We start from the raw sequence: 23,843 nt of genomic DNA on the forward strand, positions 1-23,843 counted from the left end.
CAGCTGAGAACATAAGAGGCAGTGAGAGACCACAACCTCCGTCTTCACTGATTTTGTGAATATTTTCTGCATTTGTTTTTTGCTTCATATGCTTTAATATTCTTAAATTAATGAAATAAAAAGCTTTTTTTAAAAAAAAAAGTTGCATTTTTACTTGAAAAGAAATTACTATGTTTAAGTGGAAACCTTATTTTTTAATGGATGAGTCAATTTTATATAAACCATATGACATGCACAAACAGCAACAAATCACAACCCTAGCTGTTTTAAATTTTTTTTGAGGGACAATGAGCTTTGTTCTCATTAAGGTGAGTAAGAGCATATGAATGTTAATAAGATCCTGAAAGTCTAGTTCCCAAGCATGGAAATACCGTGATCAGAAGAATAAAGAAGCCATTTTAATAGAGAAGGTTGTTGCTACTCCCTGGATGGGGAGAAGAAGCAGGAGGAAACAAGATCAGCTGCTGTCCATACCCCAAGGTCATCCCCCCGGAGAAAGGCCTCATGGCCAGAGAGGGCTGCATTGATACGGTCTCCCTCCCTATTGAACTTCTGCAATTCCAGGCCATCCTGCAGCTTTTTCCATCGCTTTTCCCACATTTCCTCCAGCTCTTTGTTCTCCTTGGCAAGTCTCTCCATGGTCTGGTGGACATCTCGGCTCCTGTTGTAACTGGGTTGTTGGTGGACTACTTTGCGCCCAAGCTCTTCAAGCTGCAGAAATCTTCCCAGAGTTCAAAAAGAAAAATGAGACCTCACTGCATGAGGGAATACGAATTCTCTTTCATCACAGCTCTTTGCTCTCTTGGCAGCACCCATACACCAAGTTTCCCTCCCTTCCTATTACCTTTTCCCTGCAGGTTATGCACTACAAAGTGCAGCTGTTTTATTGCTCAGGGATACATGCTGGAGGCAGTAGGTGAGATTTCCCCATCTGGACTGAAAGCCCACATAAGCTGGCTTTCATATTTAAAGGGAAAGGAGGGCCAACAGTATCTGGAAATTCATAACAGTGCAGAAGAAGAACTGAAAATGATGGCAAATGGAAGCATAAGGCCTGAGAAGGAATGGGGTACTGGAATAAAGTACAAATGGCACTTTTTGAGAGTGTCAGGAGAGCTTGTGGAATTCTACTACGGCAAACACACAGCTCTTCCTTCCCCCTCCCCCAGTCTTCAGGATAGGTATGCAAAAGCTGACAAGATTTTATGTTTTGCAGTCTCCTTTTGTCATGAACATTCAAGCAAATGTGAATAAAATTTCGGTATCACCTTCATGCACAATTTATATACATGATTTACATGTTTCATTTTCACAGTACTGTTGTCATATTACCCCACTCTGCCCACCCTGCCAGAATCTCTCTACCTCTCATTCTGAGAGCCAATTTCTATCAGCAGGTCTTGATGTTCTTTCAGCAATTGCTCTGCAGATTCCACGTCCAGACCCATTTCTTCACTCCTCAGTTTCTCCTGAATGCCCTCTGCCCACAGCAGGAGCCTACGGCTGTCTTGCAGGAAGGACTGCTGGTTTTGGGCCCACTGCAGAATGTCTTGCTTCTTTTGGATCTCCAGCTTGAGCTTTGCCAGAAGCCTCTCCATGTTTTCTACCTGCTCAGTGATGGCCCTGCTCTCTGCAGGGTTGGTGTCCTTGATCCTTCAATAAAATACATTCAACTGTATGAACACTTAGAGCTTAAACCAGTACTCTTTAAAAGGAATGGATTTGGATATTTAGAGTTCCATTAAAAAGAAAGTCAGCTAAGGCAACTTATCCCCATTGTGAATGTACTGAAAACTTAAGTAAAAAACTTTAATATTTCAAATTTATTTGTGCAAATTTCCTTTGCACAATTATCTGCTATTCTCCTACCATCACCCTTGCTTCCTCTAATTACCCTCTTTCAGGACCTAAGTGATACCTCCACATTTTGAAGCAGGTAACTAACACTAGTAAGAGAGGATTTTTCAGAGCTACAAACAATCCTGTGGTATTCATCCTTCTACAGCTGTGAAGTCTGGAAAAAAACACCTCCTCAATCACCCAGCCACACTCAAGAGAAATCAGCTCAGTCCAGCAGGCAAGTGAGTTCTTTGGTTTTCTAGAAAGAGAAACTTTAAAAGCTGCTCTTTCTCTTTATAGCCATAATTTGCAGCATGATCTTAAAGAACTAGCAAAGAAAGTGAAAACATAAAGAAGGTTCCTTACGATTTTGCAACACTCCTCAAGTATTCAATTTTCCTCTCTGTCACCAGGACCTCTCTCTCAATTGTGTACAGTTTGCGCTTGTCTGACTCCAGTCCAGCAGGCAAGTTCCCTGGTTCCAGATCCCTGAGTTGGACCGTCTTGTCTTGCAGTAGTACCCCTATGCTCTGACAGTCCTGAAGAAATGTCCTCACATCAGCCACTCCAATCAGCTCAGAGCCTTTCTCCTCCTTCAGTTTTTCCATGGATTGCCACCTTGAAGTGAGATGATAATTTGTAGCCATTGTTATAAATGAACTGTATCTGCTTTCTGTTCAGAAAGAGTCTTGTATAAAGATTACATCAGGACTTAAATGTTTGGGATGGGTGGGGGTGAATACCAGCACTCCCTCACAACATCAAAGTTCATATCAGTGTCATCTCCAAAATCGGGACCTGCTCAGGTGACCAGAACACTCTGAACACAATGCAATTAAATAACCATGGTCAAAATCAGGACCTGCCTATGCCCACTGAGTGACATGGTACCAGAATGCATTCACAACAGATACCAAATACTCTTAGTGAAGTCAAACATGGTTTGATGCTCCTTTCAAGATTTGTGAAGTATGTCCTCACCCTGATGCTTAAGTAACCAAATCAGTGCTGCAGAACTACTCTGAATACAACATCGTCACCTGTGGATGAATTCACATTGTGCTTTTACAGGCACACAAAAATTTCTACAGTTTAAGCAATTTGGTACCAGGGTCCTAGGAGCCCCCCTCAGTCCTGGAGACATGGCACTGAGCTCAGGGCCAGCCTACCGCCAGCTGAGGGCTGCCCCTTTCCCGTTGGTGGCACTGTTTTCTAGAAGGGTCTAGAACAGTCAGCTTTCCAATTATCCCTGTTACACAATCCTCTGCTTATCAGTAGCACTTTTACCTGATGTTGATCTTTTCCATCCAAGTCTGGATCTCAAAATATTTGCTGGGACTGATCTTCCCATATTTAGCAGCTAAGTTTTCAATGTCTTCCAGCTGGCCTTTGCCTGCAGCCAGTTCCGTTAAAAATCTCTAAAATGGAAAAATACAATAATGAAGAACATGAGGTTTTTCTGTTTCTGTGGACACAATTCTCTATCATCTCTTACATCCACTCATATCCCTCTTCCACAGGTGGCTTCTTCCCTTGCCTGCCTTCTCCATGCACACATGTGCACACAATTCCCCTGCATCCCCCTGTCCTCCCTGGTGTGCACACTGTGCACATTTGTCCCACTCCACTGTGATGCAAGTGCACTGATGGATTTTTTCATAATTTGGTACTTTTTTAAAGTGATGCAAGATAAATGACAGAAAGAATCCTTGTGTACCATGGTATTTTTACAGGATACCGTGTTCACAGGAAGATAAAGGGACACAGTCACATCAGCTTCAGTAATTTGGCATAGTCTGTACAAAAGAAATATCTGGCCTATGCATGACTCTCTAAGTTGAAATAAATGAAAAGGCTCTAAAACATAATTTCTCAACTTTATCATTTTTCTTAAGGTAAAATTGATTAAAAAGGTGTCATCTGGGAAGAGGAAAAAGGGATACCTGGTATTTCTGCTGCATGACCTCCACATTGTCTGCTTGTGGTTGAAGAGTGCGGAAAATGTTCTCTTTATCTCTCATCCATGACTGAAATTCTTCGCAAGAGCTACAGAAGCGATAATATCCAATCATCTCCTCCAGAGCCTTTTTTCTGTTCTATAAGAGAGATGAAGACTTAACTATTGTTGTAATAACTCCTTACCATTTGAAGCAACAGAAAAAAGATCCTTCCATTTAAGCTACAATAAACATAGTATTAGTACCTTAGCAGTTTTCCCAGACACTGTTGAAAGAGAACAGAACATGAAATTTTAAGATCACAATATTTCTTCCAGAGAAACAGTGGTTTAAAAGCATAAGAGAATAATTTGGAGGGTGCTCAGCCTCTGGACAGTAAGGAAAGCTGCTGTGCAACCTGCTGCTGCTTGCTGAAGGCATAAGGCAGCAGTTTCTAGAATATGTAAAAGTCACATACAACATGTTTGTGTCAGTCTTTAGGGCATGATTAGAGCAGGTGTGAGCGAAAAGTAGCATATTAACAAAATACAGGTTGCAGTTTATTTTTTCTGGTGTCAGGCAAGAAAGCCTGGTGATTGAGGAGCTACAAGAAGCAACCATTAAGGGGGGAAAAGAAAAGGATTACACAAAAGAATCTGCTTTTCATGGACTAAAATACTGGAATATAAATGGGAAATTTGCCCACATAAAATCTGTTTTGATACAAAACTTCGATGATAATCTCAAGGCTTGAAGTTCTACAGGAATTAACAGGATTGAGGCACATTATTAAACTGAAAAGCAGAAGCCAGTAAAGCACTTAATTTCAATTTTTCACTGGTTTGGATTTTTTCATGAACTGCACAGCAGAAGGGGATATTATACCTCAGCCATGCTCTGTAGATGTTCATAAAGTGAATCTATTTCTTCTTGGGTCTTCCAGATATTCTCTGGAAGAAAATGATCATCCAGACTTGAGGTTCCAGTGGATGCAGTTTCAGATGTTGCCCAGGTTCGACTGAATGGTAGCTTAGTTATCTTTTGGTTTGAGTCACTTGGGGCTTCCCTCTTTGTCATCTGTTAAGAAAAATTTAACAAAATCAACGGATAAGAATTTCTGATTTGGATAAAATTTCACTTGGAAGGAAAATTTGGATTTGCTAGTTCAAATCACAGCATTGTGACCCTTTAAACCAAAAACTTCCAGTATTTTTTGGGAACTGTTTCCACTGTTTTATTCTGAGAAATTAATTTAAAAACCTGAAAAATATTTTGGTTTTGTTTAAAGAAGAAGTTTAATTCAGCTCATTTTAAAATGTATTGATACAGTAAAAATTTTCATTTTCTGCCCAAATCAGAGTTGTTTGGTTGGAGAAGCTTTTTTTTTTCAGGAGTGCCAACAAAGCAAGGCAACTGACTGTGCTCATGGTTCTCTTTGTGGTGATGTTTCTGTACCTGAACACTTCCAGTTTCAAAATCTGTGAGTGCCGTAGTGAATCAATACTTCTATTTGTGCATTAACACCATCTTGTCATGTGCTTTTTCACATTTCATAGCAAAGTAATAAAATATTTTTCTAATAAAAATTAATGTTGGATTGATGAGGTAAAGGAAAGACCACAAGAGAGGCCCATTGCTCTCAAATTTTTGGGCTTAACATTGAGTGAATATAGACATTTAACATAAACTATGAAATGTGTCATTCATTCATATCCCCTGAATTCTGTTATTAAATGATTTTACCTGATTTCAGGTAAAAAGTTCCCTTTCTAGTCAGTGAAAAAGAGGGGCATCTGAAGAGCTTAACTTCATCTCATTTGTCTTAATAATAAGGGATGGAATGAGCTGCTCCTGGAGTTGTGGGATAGTTCTTCTCTACATTAGGGTACCAGAAGAATTTGTAAGGATGTTTTGATTAAATGTCTGCTTTTTAAAGATTATTAAAATTAATAATTTTATGAGAATGAACAGTGAGAATGTATTTCTGAGGACCAGTAGAGGTACTAACATGGATGAGAGCATTTCTAGCACTTCAAAGAATAGTAACTAGGTGTGCTATGAGCAGACAAGTAACTTCTTTTTTGCCTAAAAAATTTCCCCCAGTTCTAATTAAAAACTTAATTTGGAATATTCTATTTGGGTAAAATAAATACAAAATACATAATTGAAGAACCATTTCGTTTACATTCTTCAACACAGTGTGACACAATCCCTTCCCTACTTACTGCAGCTGGAGCCTGCTGTGCTGCAATGTCAGCCTGCTCCTTGAGGCGCCTCATCTCGGAGGAATAGGCTGCGATCTCCTTTTCCAGGCGCAGGTGACGATGCAGCAGTGCTTCGGCGCTTGACTCATCTTTGCCGTAGTCCTTGCTGGCGAGAAGGGGCTGCCTTTCTCGCAGCCACGAATCTGCTTCATCGATGTCAGCAAAGTACTGAAGGAGCACAGGGAGGAAAACACTTGCATTCATGCTGGAAGTATTATATCCAGCTCCTTCCTCTTTGTAAAATTATGAATAAGGGGAAATTCCATTAGGTCTGTAGCCATCAGGTTACTTCCAGGTTGTGACAGCTATGGATAAGGTAACTCTAAGTTCGTGATGTATTTCATGCTCACAACACAGCTAATGCACAGAATTATAGTGAGTAAAGAGATTCAAGGATTGCATATGTAGCTGCTTAAAAACTCCTAACTAGCTAAAACTTTGTGGTGCATAACAGCAGCAATAAAATGTATGATGCTGTAGGCATCACTATGTAAGACCAACAGATATTTTCTAATTGTTTAAGGAACAAGCAATGAACTTGGTCTACAACAGAAGTTTACTTTTTTCCAGAATTTGCAATCTGCCTGGCTATGGTTGTAGAAGGGTGAAACATGGGTTTGAGACATAGAATAAAGTAACAACAGGAAACAAAGAATGCCCATAGTAATGAGGGACAAAGAAAAACAAAAACACCATAATTGTGTCAATAGAGAGAAGAGAGAATTTAGACTTTCTTAAGAAAACAGCTGTTCAGTTTTGTTCAAACATTTAATGGAAACAACAGAGCAAAATCTTAAGAAGGAGAAAATAAGAATACCTGAGATAATGTGATATGATTTAAGAATGTTGCTTTTATACAAATTCTTTATTTGCAGATGTGTGAATGTTTGTGGGAGTAAAATTGTAGGTCAGAATGGAAGGGTCAAACAATTTGCAGGATTTGTGAAGTTCACGGTCAATCTAAGTCTAACAATGTGTTTCTTTTGTTGGTGGTCTTTGGAAGTTTTTTTCATTTTTGAAATATGTCACACAGGTACCTGATCCACCCTCTAAAAAGACTCTGCATTAGTGCTGTCATGTGAGTTATTTCTATTAGCACTTTTACATTTAAAGCATCTCCCAGCTGCTCAAATCTCCTATGTGCCTGGCTTGCAGGAGGATTGAGACTTCACTGCCAGAGATCTTTTTGAAGACCAACAGATGAAGTCTTTCCCGCCAGTGTTGTCTTCTGCGTGGGGGCATGGGGCAGAACTGAGCTACATGCATGTCCCACATATCACACACCCCAGTAGAACCTCTTACCTGTTTGATGAGGGCTGCTGCCTGCAGGCGGCTTTTGCGATCAGCAATCTCATCTTGGAGCTGCTGCCACAGCTTCTGGAGGTTGTCTGTCTGCCTCAGAATGTCGTCCTGGCGCATGGGGTTCTTCTGGCTGAGCTCCCAGCCCTTCCTCATCACTTCTGTACATATGGCCCTGTGTGAATTGCACTCTGCCTCAAGAGCCTAGCACAAGGACAGAAAACATGTCAGCACAGCTCATTCTCCACCAGCCAAGAGAAAAGAGTGGCTCCTACTCTCTGCTGCTGTCATGCAAGAATTTCCAAGAGCCCCATGTCTGATATTTTCACCATTTCTCTCTTTACCCTCATCTCTCTTGGATGGGAAAAAAAGGTGAGAAACACAGAAACTAGCAAACCTTTTTTTTGCCCATCAAAAGTTAGCTAGTATGGAGCTCAATGTCTTCACAAGAAGGCCCACTTCTACTTCAGTATGAAGCATATTCCTTCTATACTCTTTTATTTCTCCTCTTTGGGAAAAAAATGCCTACTCTATACATTTTTTAAAAATTCCAAACTCTGAAATAAGATAAAGATTATCTTATCCTTAAGATAAGGATTAGTTTGACAGCATTCTTATAAGTGCTGCACTGACTGAACTGAAAGACATGGATGATCTAAAATCTTGCTTTAATACAAAGACAAGGCGCCAGCAACAAAGTAAGATACCTTGTTCTTCTGAATAGAGGCTGTGATCTGGCTGACATCTTTCCCTAATGTTGTCATTCTTGCCAGCTTCCACTTCTCAGAGATCCATGATTCTTCCTCTTTGCAATCACGGAAGAATTCAAAAAGCTTCAAGGCTTCTTCTAGCTGAGATTTACTGAACCAAGGAAACAAACAGTATGTGACTGTCAGAATTAAGATTCCATGAAGACAGTGGTAGATTGATTGAAGAAATATTTAAAAATTGAGAATTTGAATGCCTTTAGTTCCTCTTTGTCATATATTGATTTATTCATGGAATAAGACAAAAGAAACAAAATTATATTTCCTTCTTTCTCCAGGAGATGAGGAGATAACCATTTGCTATTCAGACTTCTCATAAAGCAAGTTATAATAAATGCTGAGAGTGAATCTGTTTCTCATCTATGAAAGTGAGTGATCCTTTCACAAGTGCAATCAAGACACTCGAGTTGCTTTTGTTATGTCTTGTTAAATGGAGAAATGACAAAATTTCAAATGCTGGGAAGCTGTGCCTTCTCATTAAAGAATGGCACATTGGGCATCCTAATCAGGAAGAACAGAGCCACAAGCACAGCCCTACCGTGACTTGCTCTGAGCTGTGAGGTTCTGGTACAGCTGACGAAGCATCTGAACTTTTGCATAAAGCAATTCTGATTTAACTGTGCTGTCCTTGCTGATTTCTGCTGTTCTCTGGGTGATGTGTGTCAATCTGTCATCATAGGAAGAGATCTGCGAGTCAACCAAGTTGTGATTCTGCAGCAAATCTACTACTTCAAGGAGCTGCTTCCCACAATCCTGGGAATTCACCAGCACCTACAAAGTGAGAAGAAAAAATTAGACAATTTCAGAGAGTCCATCCAGGATCTCAGTGCAAATAAATCAGTTCAAAGGTTCCTGTTGTCTCTCATAGCTTCTAAATGTCCTAGAATGTCAGATAGGTAAAGCTAAAAACCTGCCTATTTAGAGAAATTATACTTTTTTTTTCCAATTCCAGAAGCTAATGGCAACAATCCAGAGTTTTGATCTGTTGCAGTGTAAACAATGGGCTCATCAAATAGGCATCTAAGATATATCTTCTGATGAAGCACTCAAGGTCTCAGGATTTGTGGGTGCAATGAATATATCTTTGCTATAGACCCAACTGTAGGCAGATTGATTCACAGTCTGTATTTGAAGAATTCCACAATATCCCATTCTATGATATGTTCTAACTGCAATGTTCTTTCATTTGAGGAGCCTACTTGCCTATGTAAATAATGAAAATAAATACTTTATAATAGTTAATTGGTGACTGGTGAGAAGTGCTTATCAGTCTGTCTCCTTCCTAATTGTATCAATGGATACAACTATTAATCCTAGGGTACTATCTCTCCTTACCAATCTTTTCCCATATTCTCAGACTATTGCTGTTCCAATATTACCATTAGATATTCTTTGCCTACTAGCAGTAGGACAGAAATATCTGTAACTTAGCGATATCTCTTATCTTTAATTTGAAATTCATAGCTTCATATACCATGCTGACTCTTTCAGCTTGAGTACAAAGCAACCTGTAGTCATGAGGATTTTTCTGTCTTCAAGGCAAAGAATGTACACATACTTCCTTCCATTACAAAATCAATATGAACCCAGTTATTTCTCATGCTGAAGAGTTTGTGCTTTAACACTCTGGTAACAGTTGGAAATTCTTGGCAAAAGCAACCACTGTGCATTTACAGTGGAACTTTTCTTTCTCATGAGCTTATATACCTGTAAGGCTGAGCTAATTCCCATCTGTAAAATTACTGCAGGAGCTTCCAGAAGCTATTCAGAAGAATAATGTGGAATGGAAACAGGAGTGCGTTTATTCCACTTTTGCTTTTGTACTCGTAAATTTAGAAAATACTGTTTCACATCTTTATATTACCATATAACTTGAACCTGTAGTACATTCCATGTAATAGGATTCCTGGCTTTCCTATTAGGGAAATCCCCTAGAGCAAAGCCTGTTTTTCCTCGTGTAGTTATCTGTGATGATGAACCAAAATGCTCAATTAGACATCTAGGTAAAAATTGTCTATTTTTTCTATAGCTGATAGACTTATCTCCTGTTGGCAGCAGCCAGTCCCTGGAACATGGGGACACACATTGGCAGCACTGCAAGTTGTGTGCTGCTGGAGAGGGCTCAGTACCTGCAGCTCTTTCAGCTCCTCTGTAATGGCATCTATGTCCCTCAGGAGGCCCAGAATTTCCTGCATGGTTCCCAGGGATTGTTCTCGTCTCTGCAGCTGATCCAGGAGGTCCTGCCATTGCTTTGAAATGTTCCTTTGCCTGCAATGGAAGGGAAAGAAATTAACAGTTTGGACCAAAGACCTTGGGCATCACTGGAGGATTCTCAGTGCTTGCAGCTTTAGAGGAATTAAATGAACACACATGACTCTTGACATCAGTGTACAAGGACAGGCCAGGAACACAAAACAGGTCAAAAGAATGTTATTATAGGAATTTTGACTAGCACATCAACTGTCATTGACTTCTTAAAATTTAGACATTACTTTTAAGGATGTTCATAAAACATCTTTTTATTTGCTACAGTGTTTTGCTTGATACAGTGGAAAGGCTGGAAAATGAAGAAGTGTTCTTTAAATGGCTGCTTAAAGTAAAACATTAATCTAAACCACATCATAAATCACAATCTGATCTCATAGTCTGATTTACTATTTTTAAACTGATTTTCTGAGTTTTCACAGAGGGTCTTGATTTTGTCTGAATTTAGAAAAGCACCATGAGAGAAGTTGTTTGTATGGCATTCTTAGATACTCACAAATCAGGTTATATAATAACCTGAGATAATCAGAGAATATATAATTTCTCTCCAAAATGGAGTTAATCTGAGAATACCATGCCTTAAACAATTCATATCTCCCCAAATTGCAGACTGAAATAGAAATGTGTTGGTTTGGGGAAAAAATAGTATCTCTCTAAGCATTTTTTCATGGCAGATAGAATATTTGGTAGAAATTTGTAGGTACACTTTCATAAATAACAAAAATACCTTAAAAATATTTTTCACTCTAAATTGGTCTGAGGCTTTGATCATTCAAGGAAAAAAGTTAGAATTTTGAAGAAGATTAAGTGTTTGTCTTATCTGCTGTTCACAGGTAGAAGAAATTGCTGACAGTTCTACTCATGAGGAGCAAAGATAGGATTCACAGTTATGATTAATTTCCTTCTACCACGCCACAGAATTTCAACTAATATTGACCTCCACTACCACAGAGTTTCTCAGCCATCACTCACTTCTGCAAGATTTGATCTTTGCTGTGATAGTTCTCCTGGCTGATAACGGAGGCCATTTCATCCAAAGCTGTGAAGCGTTCCCTCCTGGGCAGCACATCTGCCACAATGGCTTCCAGCTTCTTACTGGCAGCCTCCATCCTGTCCACACTCTCTGGCCAGAAGTCCTGCTTCCCGATCACTTTCCTCATGTCTTCCAAGTAGGACTCACGCAGGGCTGCCTTCTTCAGGAACCTCTGGGCTAGCTGTTCCAGCCTTTCCAGCCTCAGCATCTCCTTCTGCAGTGCTTTTCCACGGTTGTGCTCTGACTTTTCCAGGATGATCCAGTGCTTTTCCACATCCTGCAGCATCTTCCCCTCTGGGGGCAAGTATGGCCGTTGATTGTTGGCTCTCTGCTTGGTCCTGATGTTGAAGAGATGAGCTTCAATCATGCCCTTCTCTTGGTATTTGGGGGGTTTCTCCACAGTGCGGAAGGTTTTAAAGTTAGCCATGAGCAGCCACATTTCCTGAAGAGAGTTGGGGAAATGATGGTCATCCAGTTCCACCACCTTCTGTTTAATCCATTTCAGCAGGTCAGAGACCATCTGCTCATACTGGAGCTTCAAGTCATCTATCTCCTTCAGGAGGAACACAATCTGAAATGGGAATATAAAATGACAAGCCACATAAGAAACAGAATGAAGCATGGTGGGTGAACAGAAAGCAGTGCCTCCAGCAGTCATCATATTAGCATATTTTTATATTGATGTGCTAATAGCTGTCACATCTGAGGCTAGGTGAAATGCTAGAACAGCCTTCCATAAAACACAGATAAATCAATATTATTTAATGTTTCATTTCAGTTCTTATTTAAGAAAATATTTTGGAATAAACAGCATGGTTCACAATTTTTGTTTCACAATTGAAAAAAAAACAGATTTTTTTTACCAGTCTCATTCCTCAACCCCAAACAATTCTAGGCTAATCTGTAACTACACCCTTTTAGCTTCACCACTTAGGATTTAGGAGACCATCTGACAAGATCCTGGTTCTCACATGCACACAGCAGACTGTGGTCAAACATCTCCTTCTCCATCTCTTCTGTTGGAACTGTTTCTCTTTATTAAAATTACTAGAAAACGTTTTTTTGGTCAAACAGGGCTTTAGTAGGGATGTTAACTCTGATTTAATACTAACTTTTCAAGACCAAGACATTTATCTGTTTCATTTGTGGCCTGACTTGCCTTTATTTCAAGTTCAGGTAAATACTGGAGCAAACATCTAGAATTGAATCCCTAATGAAACAAAAGGTGTTAGAATCAAATTATCCTTTCTTTCCATTTTACATTTTTTCCATCTTTGTCTTTTTACTTCATATTATTTTTTTCCTCACCCTAACTTAGTAAAGACACAGATCTTTATTCCTACAAATGTCAGGTGTAGTGCTGAATAATGCTGTCTCTATCATTCTCCTGAGTTTGCCTGCCCCAGCCAGGCAGATTAGTGAGGGAGATGGCACTGGGAAAAGACCCAGTCCTTCCAAGTGGTAATCTGCTTTTGCTTACCAGAAAGTGCACTTGGCAATCACTAAGTGCTGCAGTTTTGTAAGAGCTGTAAAACAGCACCAACTTTGGTGCAGGAAAAGCAGCCCATGACATCAGGGCTCCCTTCTGAATTTTCTGCCATCGTACCCAGTTCTTGCTGAAAGACCCAAGCAAATGCAGATCTTAGACCTCAGGTGAGAGAGGGAAAGGAGATTTGCCTTCCAGAGCTGTTTCTCTCTGCCATCCTGGTCATACACTTAGTCTGAACCCAAAGGCTTCCTTGACACATTCAGGCTTCCCTCCCAATCCTATTAGCAAATTCAGAGCCATCTGTTTGAGGGGTATAAGGACATGAAGAGATTAACATCTGTTTCCTTCTCCTTCTGATTGTGTGTGTCAGAAATGCGGGACGATGGGAATGCAATATTCGAGACAGGCTAAAAATAGGGAAGGAGTCAAAGGGAGAAAAAGAAGCAGGTAAGTGGAGAGAGAGAAAAGAAAGAATAACTATAACTATGAAAAAAAGGAAAAAACAGTGGAGCACAATGAGAAAGACAGAGTAAGCAAACTGCTTACTCATAAAATACAAAAGTTATGGCCTGCTTGCTCCTTACACTTCCTCTAATACATGCTTGTGGACTCAAGGACTATTTCATGTTTATCAGAAGATAAATAATGCTTCCTGGCCAAAATCCAGTGACCCATGTGTAGAGCTGTGGAGTCCTACTGCCCACTCTCCTGACTGATGCCCAAGCTTTGACTGAATTCCAAATCCTGCTCTCATCCAATGCATCCTTTTGGAGAACATGCTGCTCTAATACTTATCATCCTAGAGTATCTCTAATTGGTAGGGACCCCTAAGGCCCATTCAGTCCAACTCCCTGCTCCTTGCAGGACTACCTAACATTGAGTTTTCTGACAAAAAAAGCATCCTCCAGAAACTCCTTCCACACTAACAGGCTCAGTGCTGTGGGGAGCCATGCTACAGGATCATCTGATCCTTGACCCAGACCACATTTTTAGCTGACCAAACCCTGTTTTGCAAAACCTTTTCACCTTGTCACCACCAGGGAAGTCTCAGTGTGAATTTTTGTTCCTCCCTCTAAGCAATGTACTCCCCCTCTCAACTGCACAGGCAGTTCTCTGAATCCGGATGTTCATAGGACCCATCCTGGATGTGTAGGTTTTCTGCAGGCTACTTCTTTTGTAGTTTTGTCAAAACAAGAACAGAATTCTCTGGAGATAGAAGACAAATTCTCTCAAAGGAAGTGGTCTTCAGAGGAACAACTACCAAATTCCTTTAGTTTTCCATCAGTGGGATACAAGAAATTTTTAATATAGCTCATTTTTATGTGAGGTGAATTGTATGTGGAAACAGAAAAAAACCCATAACTTAGCTAAATTTAATAAAAAATTAATAAAAAATCAATAATTTTTTTAAAAATTAAGCCAATTTAGCTAGCATTCTCTCAGTTTTATTTGGTGGTGGTGGTGGTGGTGGTATTAAGTTGTTTTGGTTTTGTTTCATTTCTTTGGGCTTTTTGTTTGGTTGGGTTTTTTTCATTTTTCACATTAAGAGTTAGAAAGAAAGGATGAGGATTTTCAAAGGAGATCAAAATCCAAAGTAGCTCTATAGAGGAAGGGATCATCATTCCTATTAAATGAGAAAACTGTTGATTAGGACTGCTTTTGCCTAGTCTTAATCTTCTTCAAATTTTATTGAGATCTCTATGCCTCAAGCTGCCTTGGAACCCTATCTATTCTCAAACAGAAACTGTGAGGTCAAAAAGGGATTGATTTTCAGTGAGATAATTGCAACCCTCTTGGACATCAGAGAGTGTACAGGTACAAGTCTCAAGGTACCACGTCTTTCAGATGGCTGTGCCTTTTGATTCAGTTAAAATGATCCTGAAGTTGAGCTTGCAGAAAACCCCCCACAGTTCCAAATTAAATTTAGCTTTACCTTTTTAACTTATAACTTCCAAAGATAGCAATGCACTTACCTTATTAAGTCTCTTTTGTATTGTCTGGCCTTGTTTCAGCCTGGAGAAGTAGTGGTAATAGAGTGACACATAAGTCATGATGGATCTCTCATCTGGATAGGGCACTGCCACATCCTCAGCATCAAGCAGTTTGCTGATTCCAAACTCTTTCTCAGCAACATCAAAGGCATTGTTCAGGTTTTTAATGGGCTGCTCCTGCCGCAGTGAGCTATAGTGGATAAGATCAGGCCTGGGCAAGGAGAAAAAGAGGGCATGGAGATGAAGGAAGATTTATGTTTGTAGTAAATTCTTTCAGATCATAAACCGTAAACTGTTTATGAGACTAAGTTAATAGTCATGTAACTGTTAATTTACGTGACATTAACGCTGGAATTACTTTGACCCTGAACTTCATTTAAGAGCATTGTCCCTTGCCCACATAGCAGGAAGAAAATTGTTTTCTATGAAATTGAATTACCACTCCCAACAAATGTCTGCCCTTATTTCTCCTCTTCCCCAGTGGGTGAAAACCAAAGCCCACTAGAGAGACAGTTGTAAGAAGGGAGGTGACTCCCAGCTGGGGAAGTTCCACAATCCCACTATGGTATCCCCTGTAAGATATAGCAGAACTGTTGAGGACAAAGAAGTGTTCAAGGTTATCATAGATGGTTTTTCTCTCCTGCTTTTGGCTATTTCCTTCACTCTTTTTCAAAGGGACAGAGAAGGGAGAAAAAAAGAGACTGAGAAGTTGCTTACTCTATTACAATTGAACAGGAAGATATACATGCTCCAAAGTTCATACAATAAAATCACTGGCTGAAAAAGATTTTAGAAAAAGAGCAAAGGGAACATGACTGAGGGGCTAAGACCAAATGGGCAGTACTGTTCAGATACCTGATATTCCCCTGAAAATTCAATATTATACCCAAGTAAAGGAGCTTCCAAGCAGGAGCTTTTTGTTCTTCCTTCCAAGGAGAGAGAGAATTTAAGAAAGAAGAGTCTTCAGTAAGAAAGGGCAGAGAGTATCTAACAGTTTCTTGACAAAAACTTGTAATTCAGACCCTGGAACAACTTGTGTCAGAGCTAGAAACAGCAATGAGCAACTCTGCCCGAACTGATCCATCAAATCTTACCTGTGAGCATGTATGAGTGCATTGAAGGCCAGCCCATCACTCCAACTTTTGGAGAAGTCCTTCACACTCACATTGGAATAGCTGGCAGTTTTATGCTGACACCATAGCAATAAGGCTTCATTGGCAAATAGAACATCAGCTCTACCTCCAAATTCTTCCTGTGAAGAGAACAGGGAAAAGAAAAATTGGTGTCAACAATATATGAAAATATTATCAGTGAGTTTACGCTTATGTTCCCAAAGGTCACTTCGTATTACTTTTGTTCAATTCACAGATCCACTCAAAGTCATGGCTTACAGACTGTATCTGTCATAAAGGTAGAAAAATTTAACATAAAAATAGAAGCTTTCAACTTAAAAAAAAAGTGAAATGAATGAATGCAGAAACTATAAGGTAAAATGTAGGTGCTGAATTATTTTAAATGTTTCTCTTCTGTAAGGTCTGTAGAAATCGGGCAGAAAGGAAAGTTCAGTTTATTTGTTTATTAATAAGTTTATTATCCTTAGCTGTGAAATAGAACTCAGAAACAAAATATTATGTGTTCAGGTCTAATGTTAGAATTGATCAACTTTGATTTCATAATACCCTTTTAGAACCTTGTTTTTCACGTTCTTAGAGTACACGTTAAATGATTTTAAAAAGCATGTGCTTCTTCAGAGCAGTGTCATGGGACTCAAATCTAGAGAAAACTATTGACAGAGAAATTCAACATGAAGTCAAAAGTTGGTAAAAAATTTGTAGGGTGAAGAACATGAATGTTCTATCTCCAAGTCACTGTTTTGTCCCTTTGAAAAAAAACCCCCACAATTGCACAAGCAAAAAGACAAAGATACAGTTTTACCTTATCAAGTTTGATAGATGAAATCTGAAATCGAAGTATGATGATCCAGATAAGGCCCAGGATTAAGGTTCTGTCACCATCTACAATATTCTCAGGACCAATCACTTTTACTTGTACCTGCTAAGAAACCAGTATCTGTTCAGCATAAATGCACTCGTGTCCAGCTTGCAGTGTAACAAACTGTTACTAGAGAGAGTGTTCAGGTCCTTTTCTTAAGCAAAGAGGTTTAATGTTTACATCTTTTCATCAGTCCACAGACGTGCAAGCTCCTATATCAGCTCATGATGAATTTCAGCAAAAGCCTAGCAAAGGGATAGTGGCCTCAAAAATTTAAAATTCCTATATATGGTTTTGAAAACTGGTGGTTAGGGAGTGGAAAGAAACACATTTCTCTCCTCCAAAGGAATGGAATATTAGCTGTTTCTAAAACACATTACTCAAATAACAAAGAAATTAAATTTGATTAATTTTTTTTCTTTTTAATAAAATCCCTAGTCTGTCTTCAGAGGATATGTTCTTGTATACTAGAGGAGGAAACCACAATGAACATGAGGAGGCTATAATTAATTAATACCATACATAAAATGTTGTGATCTCTAATATCAATATTAACTTACCTTGGATTTCAGAAATGTGATGGCTTTGCTGTTGTTCTCTAGAAAGTGTACTCTCATCTTTCCTTGGCTTGGTTTGGGCAAAGCTTCTCCAGAGAGCAGCTCCAGGAGTTTCATGAGAGAGATGCCATCCTTCAAATCTGTGTAAATATCTTCTATCTCAATCTTTACCTGTAAAGACCAGGTACAGACTCCAGCTTAACATTTGGCACAGAGAACCCTCTACTTCTAAAATGAAACAAACAACACCTTCTTGATGTTCCAGTGAGTCTTCTCTATGACAGTGCATATATCCACGGAGTGGTGAGTCTTAATTCAGAAAAAATGGATTTGCAGGAGGACTTACATTAATTATGAAAGTAGTCTGAAGTTAAAAAACCCCAACAACCAAACAAAAATGCAAACCCTCAATAGAGTAAAAAAGGAAAAAGTAGGAGATTTTGAAAAATAAAAAATTGAGCATTTTCAAAATCAAATCTTTTGGAAATGATGACATTTTTTATTCCAATTCAAGTGAATCTTTTATTGTATCAGAATAATTTTACTCTGAGCTGTGCATTTCATTTGAAAGTTGAGCTGATAATTCCATTCAATGACTCATCTTATACTCCATAGGCTCAACAAAGTTTGTCACGTCCTCCTTGGACCTGCACTACAACTCAAAGTCTCCATATTTTTAGCCAGAATCTCACACTAAGTGAAAGGTTAGGATCATTTACAAAAATGTGCTTTATTGCTGCCAGTAATGAGGTCACCCTGTGCTTAGGTGATACAACATGACACAGTCTGTACTCTGACCTAACAAGAACTTGCCTTGGGTGTTTCCTTTTGGCCTTATGCCACTTGCCATCTAGAAGTGACATTAAAACCATACCTAAGAATAAACCACACCTAAGAATAAATTACTGTGATTTTGCAATTACAGTAAATCATCTTTTTAATCAAAAAAAGAGAGAGAAAAAGAAAGAGATAAAGAAAAAAAGAGAGAAAGAAGGAAAGAAAAAGAAGGGAGGGAGGGAGGGAGGGAGGGAGGGAGGGAGGGAGGGAGGAAGGAAGGAAGGAAGGAAGGAAGGAAGGAAGGAAGGAAGGAAGGAAGGAAGGAAGGAAGGAAGGAAGGAAGGAAGGAAGGAAGGAAGGAAGGAAGGAAGGAAGGAAGGAAGGAAGGAAGGAAGGAAGGAAGGAAGGAAGGAAGGAAGGAAGGAAGGAAGGAAGGAAGGAAGGAAGGAAGGAAGGAAGGAAGGAAGGAAGGAAGGAAGGAAGGAAGGAAGGAAGGAAGGAAGGAAGGAAGGAAGGAAGGAAGGAAGGAAGGAAGGAAGGAAGGAAGGAAGGAAGGAAGGAAGGAAGGAAGGAAGGAAGGAAGGAAGGAAGGAAGGAAGGAAGGAGCCATTATCTTTTTTAAATGTACGTGTTAAGGGGAATATTTACATGCTAAGGCGGGAAAGGACAGACAACAGGCATGCACCTTCTAATTTCTGATCAGTTACTAATTAGCTTAAGAGATCTTTTCTCCAGAGAAAGGAAAAAACACTGGAAGTATAAAAAAGTTAGAGAGTGTTTAAATCTCTGCTGTGTATGGCATAAAGACTTACAACTTGCTGCACTGATTATCTTAATAAAAAAACCTCCCTGTTAAGTTGCTAACTTTATTCCTTTTTGCATATTTAATAACACTTAAAATTCTGCCTATGATATACTACAATAAAAAAAGTTAAGGCTGTTTTATTCTGTGACACTTCCATAATGAAGAATAGTTCAATTTGAATTTGTAAAAAGACAAGCTTCATATATCTGCTTTATGTCTCACCCAGCTGTTGTTTTAATAGCTTTTGCCTCATTCTTCTCATAAAGACACCAGTCACAGATAGCTTAACAAATTCAGTCCAATATCATCCTTAGTGCTAGACTTGAAGTAGTCAACAGTATAATTGAGAACACTGCAGTGTCCTGTAGCATGATCCAATCACCTCAAAGTTTGCCTTGGAAAGCTGGGACTAAGCTGCCAGGAAGACCTAGATAAGCTCTGCGCGGTCTCTACCGTAAATGGCTTGGAAAGCTCTCACAGGCTTTGCTCCCCAGACATTTATGATACATGAACAAGTACATTGCAGGAACTTCAGAGTGGCATTTTTATCTCTGAACTTGAAAGTATTTTTAAAATGAGACAGTAAATGTCTACAGCTAAACAGAACTAATTTCCTACACCATAAAAACCTAACTTTCTGCAGGTGGCAAAACAAGCGTGTGTTTTGCATTTGTTCACTCCCGTTATGAAAAATAAATTTGAAAGTTTGTTGTGCTCTGCAGCTGCCTTTGTATTAATCACAAACTCAAAACATTACACTGAAAAAACACATCTGGTACTGAAACAAGGTGATGAGCTACAGTGGACCCAGTGGCCTGGTCCTGCTTGGTGTCCCCAACATCCATTTTCATTACTGTCTACTACAGACTCCAGAAAACGGAATTGTTTTGGATAACATCATTCCTTTCTGTGACACAGCTACATCATTCCTGCCTGAAACTTTATCTGCAGTAAGTCTGGAGCCTGGAATATGCTGGCATTACCTTGCACACACGTATCGACTGCACACTGGCTCTGAAGATTTTTTGAATTCTGAGAGCTACAGAAAACAAACTGGTCTGTACTTGCATGGCAGTATGTCTGAAATTCCCAAAATTAGGGCTACCTTTTCAGATCCTTTGAGCAGCAACTTGAACTGAACTGATCAGGCATAGCCCAAAGTCAGACATTTTGGCCAGGCAATAAGGAATTGAGCATTGCTTGGAGAAACCCTGACATCTGCAGATAATTTATTTACAGGTAAAAGAAGCAAATGAGGATTTTTCTCTGAGAGGATCACCACTGTACAATGGACATCACAATTTGATGGGGTTATACAGTCTACATAATGAACCCTGATTTCAGAGAAGACTGGTACCATGGACAAAGGAGACAGATGTGAGGTAAAAGATAGACAATGGAGCACTCTGGTTAGTCAAATCCTTCCTTGCTTGCATGTGACAACATCCAGGAAAAAATACATTAACAATAACATTAAAAAGGATACAGTGGGAAAATAAAATAAAACAAAACCCAGAACAAAATCTTCAAATTGAAGGAGCTACCTACATTATTCCTGGAGAAGACATTGTTCATCCAGTTGGTGAAGGTTTTCTTTTGCATGGACATACGCTGCTCCTGCAGCTTTTTGATATGATCTTTTTCATATTCGGTGCCCATGGTCACCTAGGAAGCCAGAAACCTCAGTAGGCTGCTGAGTTCTAAAAAAATCTGCCAGGCCACCTACAAAAAACAGTATACACCAGTGTATATAGGAAACACAGCACCAACAGGTACAAGATTCAATACCACACCCAGTGTATTACCTTCATTTCCTTTAGCTTGCACTTTGCACTTCAATTTCACCAACATTATTTTTAACTTGCTTGATCTCACCCTTTAAAAATATATCTTTAGCTTCAGGATGAAAATGTGACATGTACCTATGCAGCTTTATTTTCTTGCTCTCAGCCTCTACTCAGTCTCCTTGACCCCATGAGGACCACTTCTACCTGTAAGCCATCAATAACTTCCTTGGGTGTGCTGAAAGCACCTTACAGAGACCTGATCTTAGACACTGCCAGAAGGAGGAATCTGCAAATCACCTCCAAAGAAAAGAAAAAGTGTGTTGTGCTCTCTGAGGGCTGGTTGAGATTCTGTTCTTGGCTTTCATATCACAGTATTTCCAACAGAAATCAGAGCTGCTTAGAAAGGAAATTAAACCATCTTGTCTCTTTCCTCTCACAGGTTCAGCTTTTGCACATTTGTCACAGTAAGGATGGTAACACAGGTCCATAATCACATGAAAAAGGTCCTAGCCTGGATGTCAGGAAACATTATTCCTCTTCCCTACTCTTGTCTACCTCATCCATACCAGTGAAAAGTCAGGCTTGTAATTCCTCACAGCACCCAAGATGAATATTCAGAAAGATTAGAAAGGAGGACTCTTGCCTTTAGTGTCTGTGACACAATAAACTGGATTTCAGCTCAGCTGAATATCTCTTTTGAAGACACTTGGCTTACATTGTAAATTGTAACAGCAGCCTTGCTGTTCTGAAGGCAAGAGAATTATTTTAAAAAATTAAAAAAAGAAAAATCAGTGCATGATTCATGGCTATGGACATTTTTAGTGACCACTACTTCTATAATGATAAGTATAACCTGGATATCAGCCTGGCTGGGAAACCAAGAAACCTGTTATAGTGATGGGAGAGGAGAGAGGTGTCTACTGCTGTCAACCCACTGCAAAGAGAGAAAAAAATGAAAAATTAAAACATCTGAGACCCTGTGAGAGTGTGGAGCAGTGTGACATACTTCCCAAAATTCCATGTTTGTTTTGCAAAGGCAAAGTTCTGAACAGTTATGGGCTTTGTACCCACTTAATTCATAAAACATAAAATATTGAGAAAGAAAACTTTATCTGTCCTAGCATGAGAAGACAGCAACATGGAACCAGTAACAGCAGCCATGGGAAAGTCCTTACCTGATAGCTTTCCATGCTCTGATTAGTATTAAAAAAAAATTTGCCATTTTACAATATTAAGAGGTGTGGAAAGTGCAGAAGCAATGATTTGTTACTGCATTTTTTGTTATTTCTTTTTGGGGCAGATATTTCTTAACCCTCAGAGCCTGACTTCCTCAGAACAGGGACAGCATTGAAGCCTGGTGGTTCAGGAACCACACAGGGAAGGGTCATCACTGTAGATGAAAGCCTAATGAAAGGAAGAATTGAGCAAATCTGATACAGAATTATGGGGAACATTCTCAACATTTTCTTATTTTGTGGGCAAGTTCAGCACTGCCTGTTTTCTCCATTTGAAGAGCAGATATTCAAAGAATTGCCTTTCCCTGCTGGAGAGGTGACATTAGCTCACTCCCATGTAATAATCCATATCTGAGTAACCCATAATGCCATTTCTGAGTTTGCCAAATGCTTCTCAGAACATCTGCAGGCTTCTTTTTTTTTTAAGGGTTCCTATCCAAACACTGCAGTCACCCTGAATAATGATAGAACTGGTTTCATTTAGGTACAAAGGAAGATTATTTGTTGAGCTACTGCCTCATGTAACAGCTCATCTGTTTCATCAAGTTAGAAATGCTCCCTGCATGGGTAGATGGTTACCTAAAGGATACATGCATAATAGATTATCTGCATTTTCAGGACGCATAAAGGGTGCTAGGAGCTAAAACTAGTCATAGTGGTACATTACAAGAAAAGAAAAGATCAAAGAACATGAAAAAAATTGACTTACCCAGTTTTGGAGGAAGTCCTTTCTGACATTCAGCAGCTGGTTTTTCTGAAGAACGACTTCCACTGGATCCACTCCTACATTCACCTCACTGCTTTAATGCAGAGTGACCTTTGCTTTCAGGAGCAGAGACCAAGTATTTATGATCTACCCATGAACCTCTCATCTGATCTGAAAGAAATTAACCCATCAGGACACAATGAGTAAACGTTGTCACTGGCCTTGTCCAATTCTTACACTCAAAAATTATATATGAAAGTCACCAAAATTGCTGTAAACCCATTGAAAAGTCATACATAGTTCTGAGGCTCTAGTAAAGAGCATCTTGCACAATTGAACTGGAGGTTCTGCCCTTCTAAAGAAATTCTTACCTGGAAAATTGAACCTGACAATGGACTCAGGAAATGAAAGCACAGCAGAGAGTACAAAGATCAGAGCGATAGCCAAGTGGTTAAACTGGGACACAGCAAACGAGAAGGTGAAACTGTGAAGTGTTAGGAATTTGCTCAGCACTGCTTTGAGGACACTTTTATGCACAGATACCTGCTGCTGGCAGGGCAAATGGAGTCAGTCTGGCAGAGCCAGCTGATTCCAAAGTTTACTATTCAAGGACTTCTCATTAATAACAAAAGGGAAAATAATTCTGGTGACTTATATAGATAGCAGTGAGTCCTTTCTGGCCTTTACAAGGTGACACGTGCACAGGACACATTTACCTGGCATCATTGCCAGGAATCAGAAAGTTTCTGCTGGGAGCCAGTACTAGAAAATGGGCAGGCATCTGAAATCAGAGGCTGTAAAAAATATCAAGCTCAGAGCTGAGATAAGGGAATAGCAGTGTTTTCCCTTTTAGCAAGTGTAGTTTAGCTAGCCTCCAAAAAGGACAGGAGGAAACATAAAAAGAAATTAGGAACCCACCCAAACTCAGGATAGATAAAACTTTGTCAGTTAATTCTATGTCTTCATATGCACACTAGAGAAATATCATATATAATGTCACATAAAACTGCTAAAAATAAGTAAGTTAAATATTTATATTACAGGTATTTCCCAAAATATTCCCTCAAAATTCCTGGACTCATGCCCTGGACTAGCCAACT

The 23,843-nt window shown here is 39.4% G+C and overlaps 1 protein-coding gene across 1 annotated transcript in view; it reads right to left on the reverse strand.

Annotated features, from left to right (window-relative positions):
• The window catches only part of SPTBN5 (spectrin beta, non-erythrocytic 5), a 90,654-nt gene extending 69,980 nt beyond the window's left edge, over positions 1-20,674 (reverse strand). The window contains exons 1-17 of the mRNA XM_066552193.1: positions 20,564-20,674; positions 17,437-17,604; positions 16,820-16,939; positions 15,979-16,136; positions 14,867-15,095; positions 11,344-11,975; positions 10,236-10,374; positions 8,645-8,877; positions 8,047-8,200; positions 7,343-7,543; positions 6,002-6,208; positions 4,662-4,853; positions 3,783-3,935; positions 3,127-3,257; positions 2,206-2,457; positions 1,366-1,653; positions 475-721 (exon numbers count right to left, since the gene is read on the reverse strand). Of these exons, the coding sequence (XP_066408290.1) occupies positions 475-721; positions 1,366-1,653; positions 2,206-2,457; positions 3,127-3,257; positions 3,783-3,935; positions 4,662-4,853; positions 6,002-6,208; positions 7,343-7,543; positions 8,047-8,200; positions 8,645-8,877; positions 10,236-10,374; positions 11,344-11,975; positions 14,867-15,095; positions 15,979-16,136; positions 16,820-16,939; positions 17,437-17,604; positions 20,564-20,674 (3,615 nt within the window). The remainder of the gene's footprint in view (positions 1-474; positions 722-1,365; positions 1,654-2,205; positions 2,458-3,126; positions 3,258-3,782; positions 3,936-4,661; positions 4,854-6,001; positions 6,209-7,342; positions 7,544-8,046; positions 8,201-8,644; positions 8,878-10,235; positions 10,375-11,343; positions 11,976-14,866; positions 15,096-15,978; positions 16,137-16,819; positions 16,940-17,436; positions 17,605-20,563) is intronic.
• Between the last annotated feature and the right edge of the window lie 3,169 nt (positions 20,675-23,843).

This window comes from Molothrus aeneus, chromosome 6, assembly GCF_037042795.1.
Source record: "Molothrus aeneus isolate 106 chromosome 6, BPBGC_Maene_1.0, whole genome shotgun sequence".
Taxonomy (NCBI): domain Eukaryota; kingdom Metazoa; phylum Chordata; class Aves; order Passeriformes; family Icteridae; genus Molothrus; species Molothrus aeneus.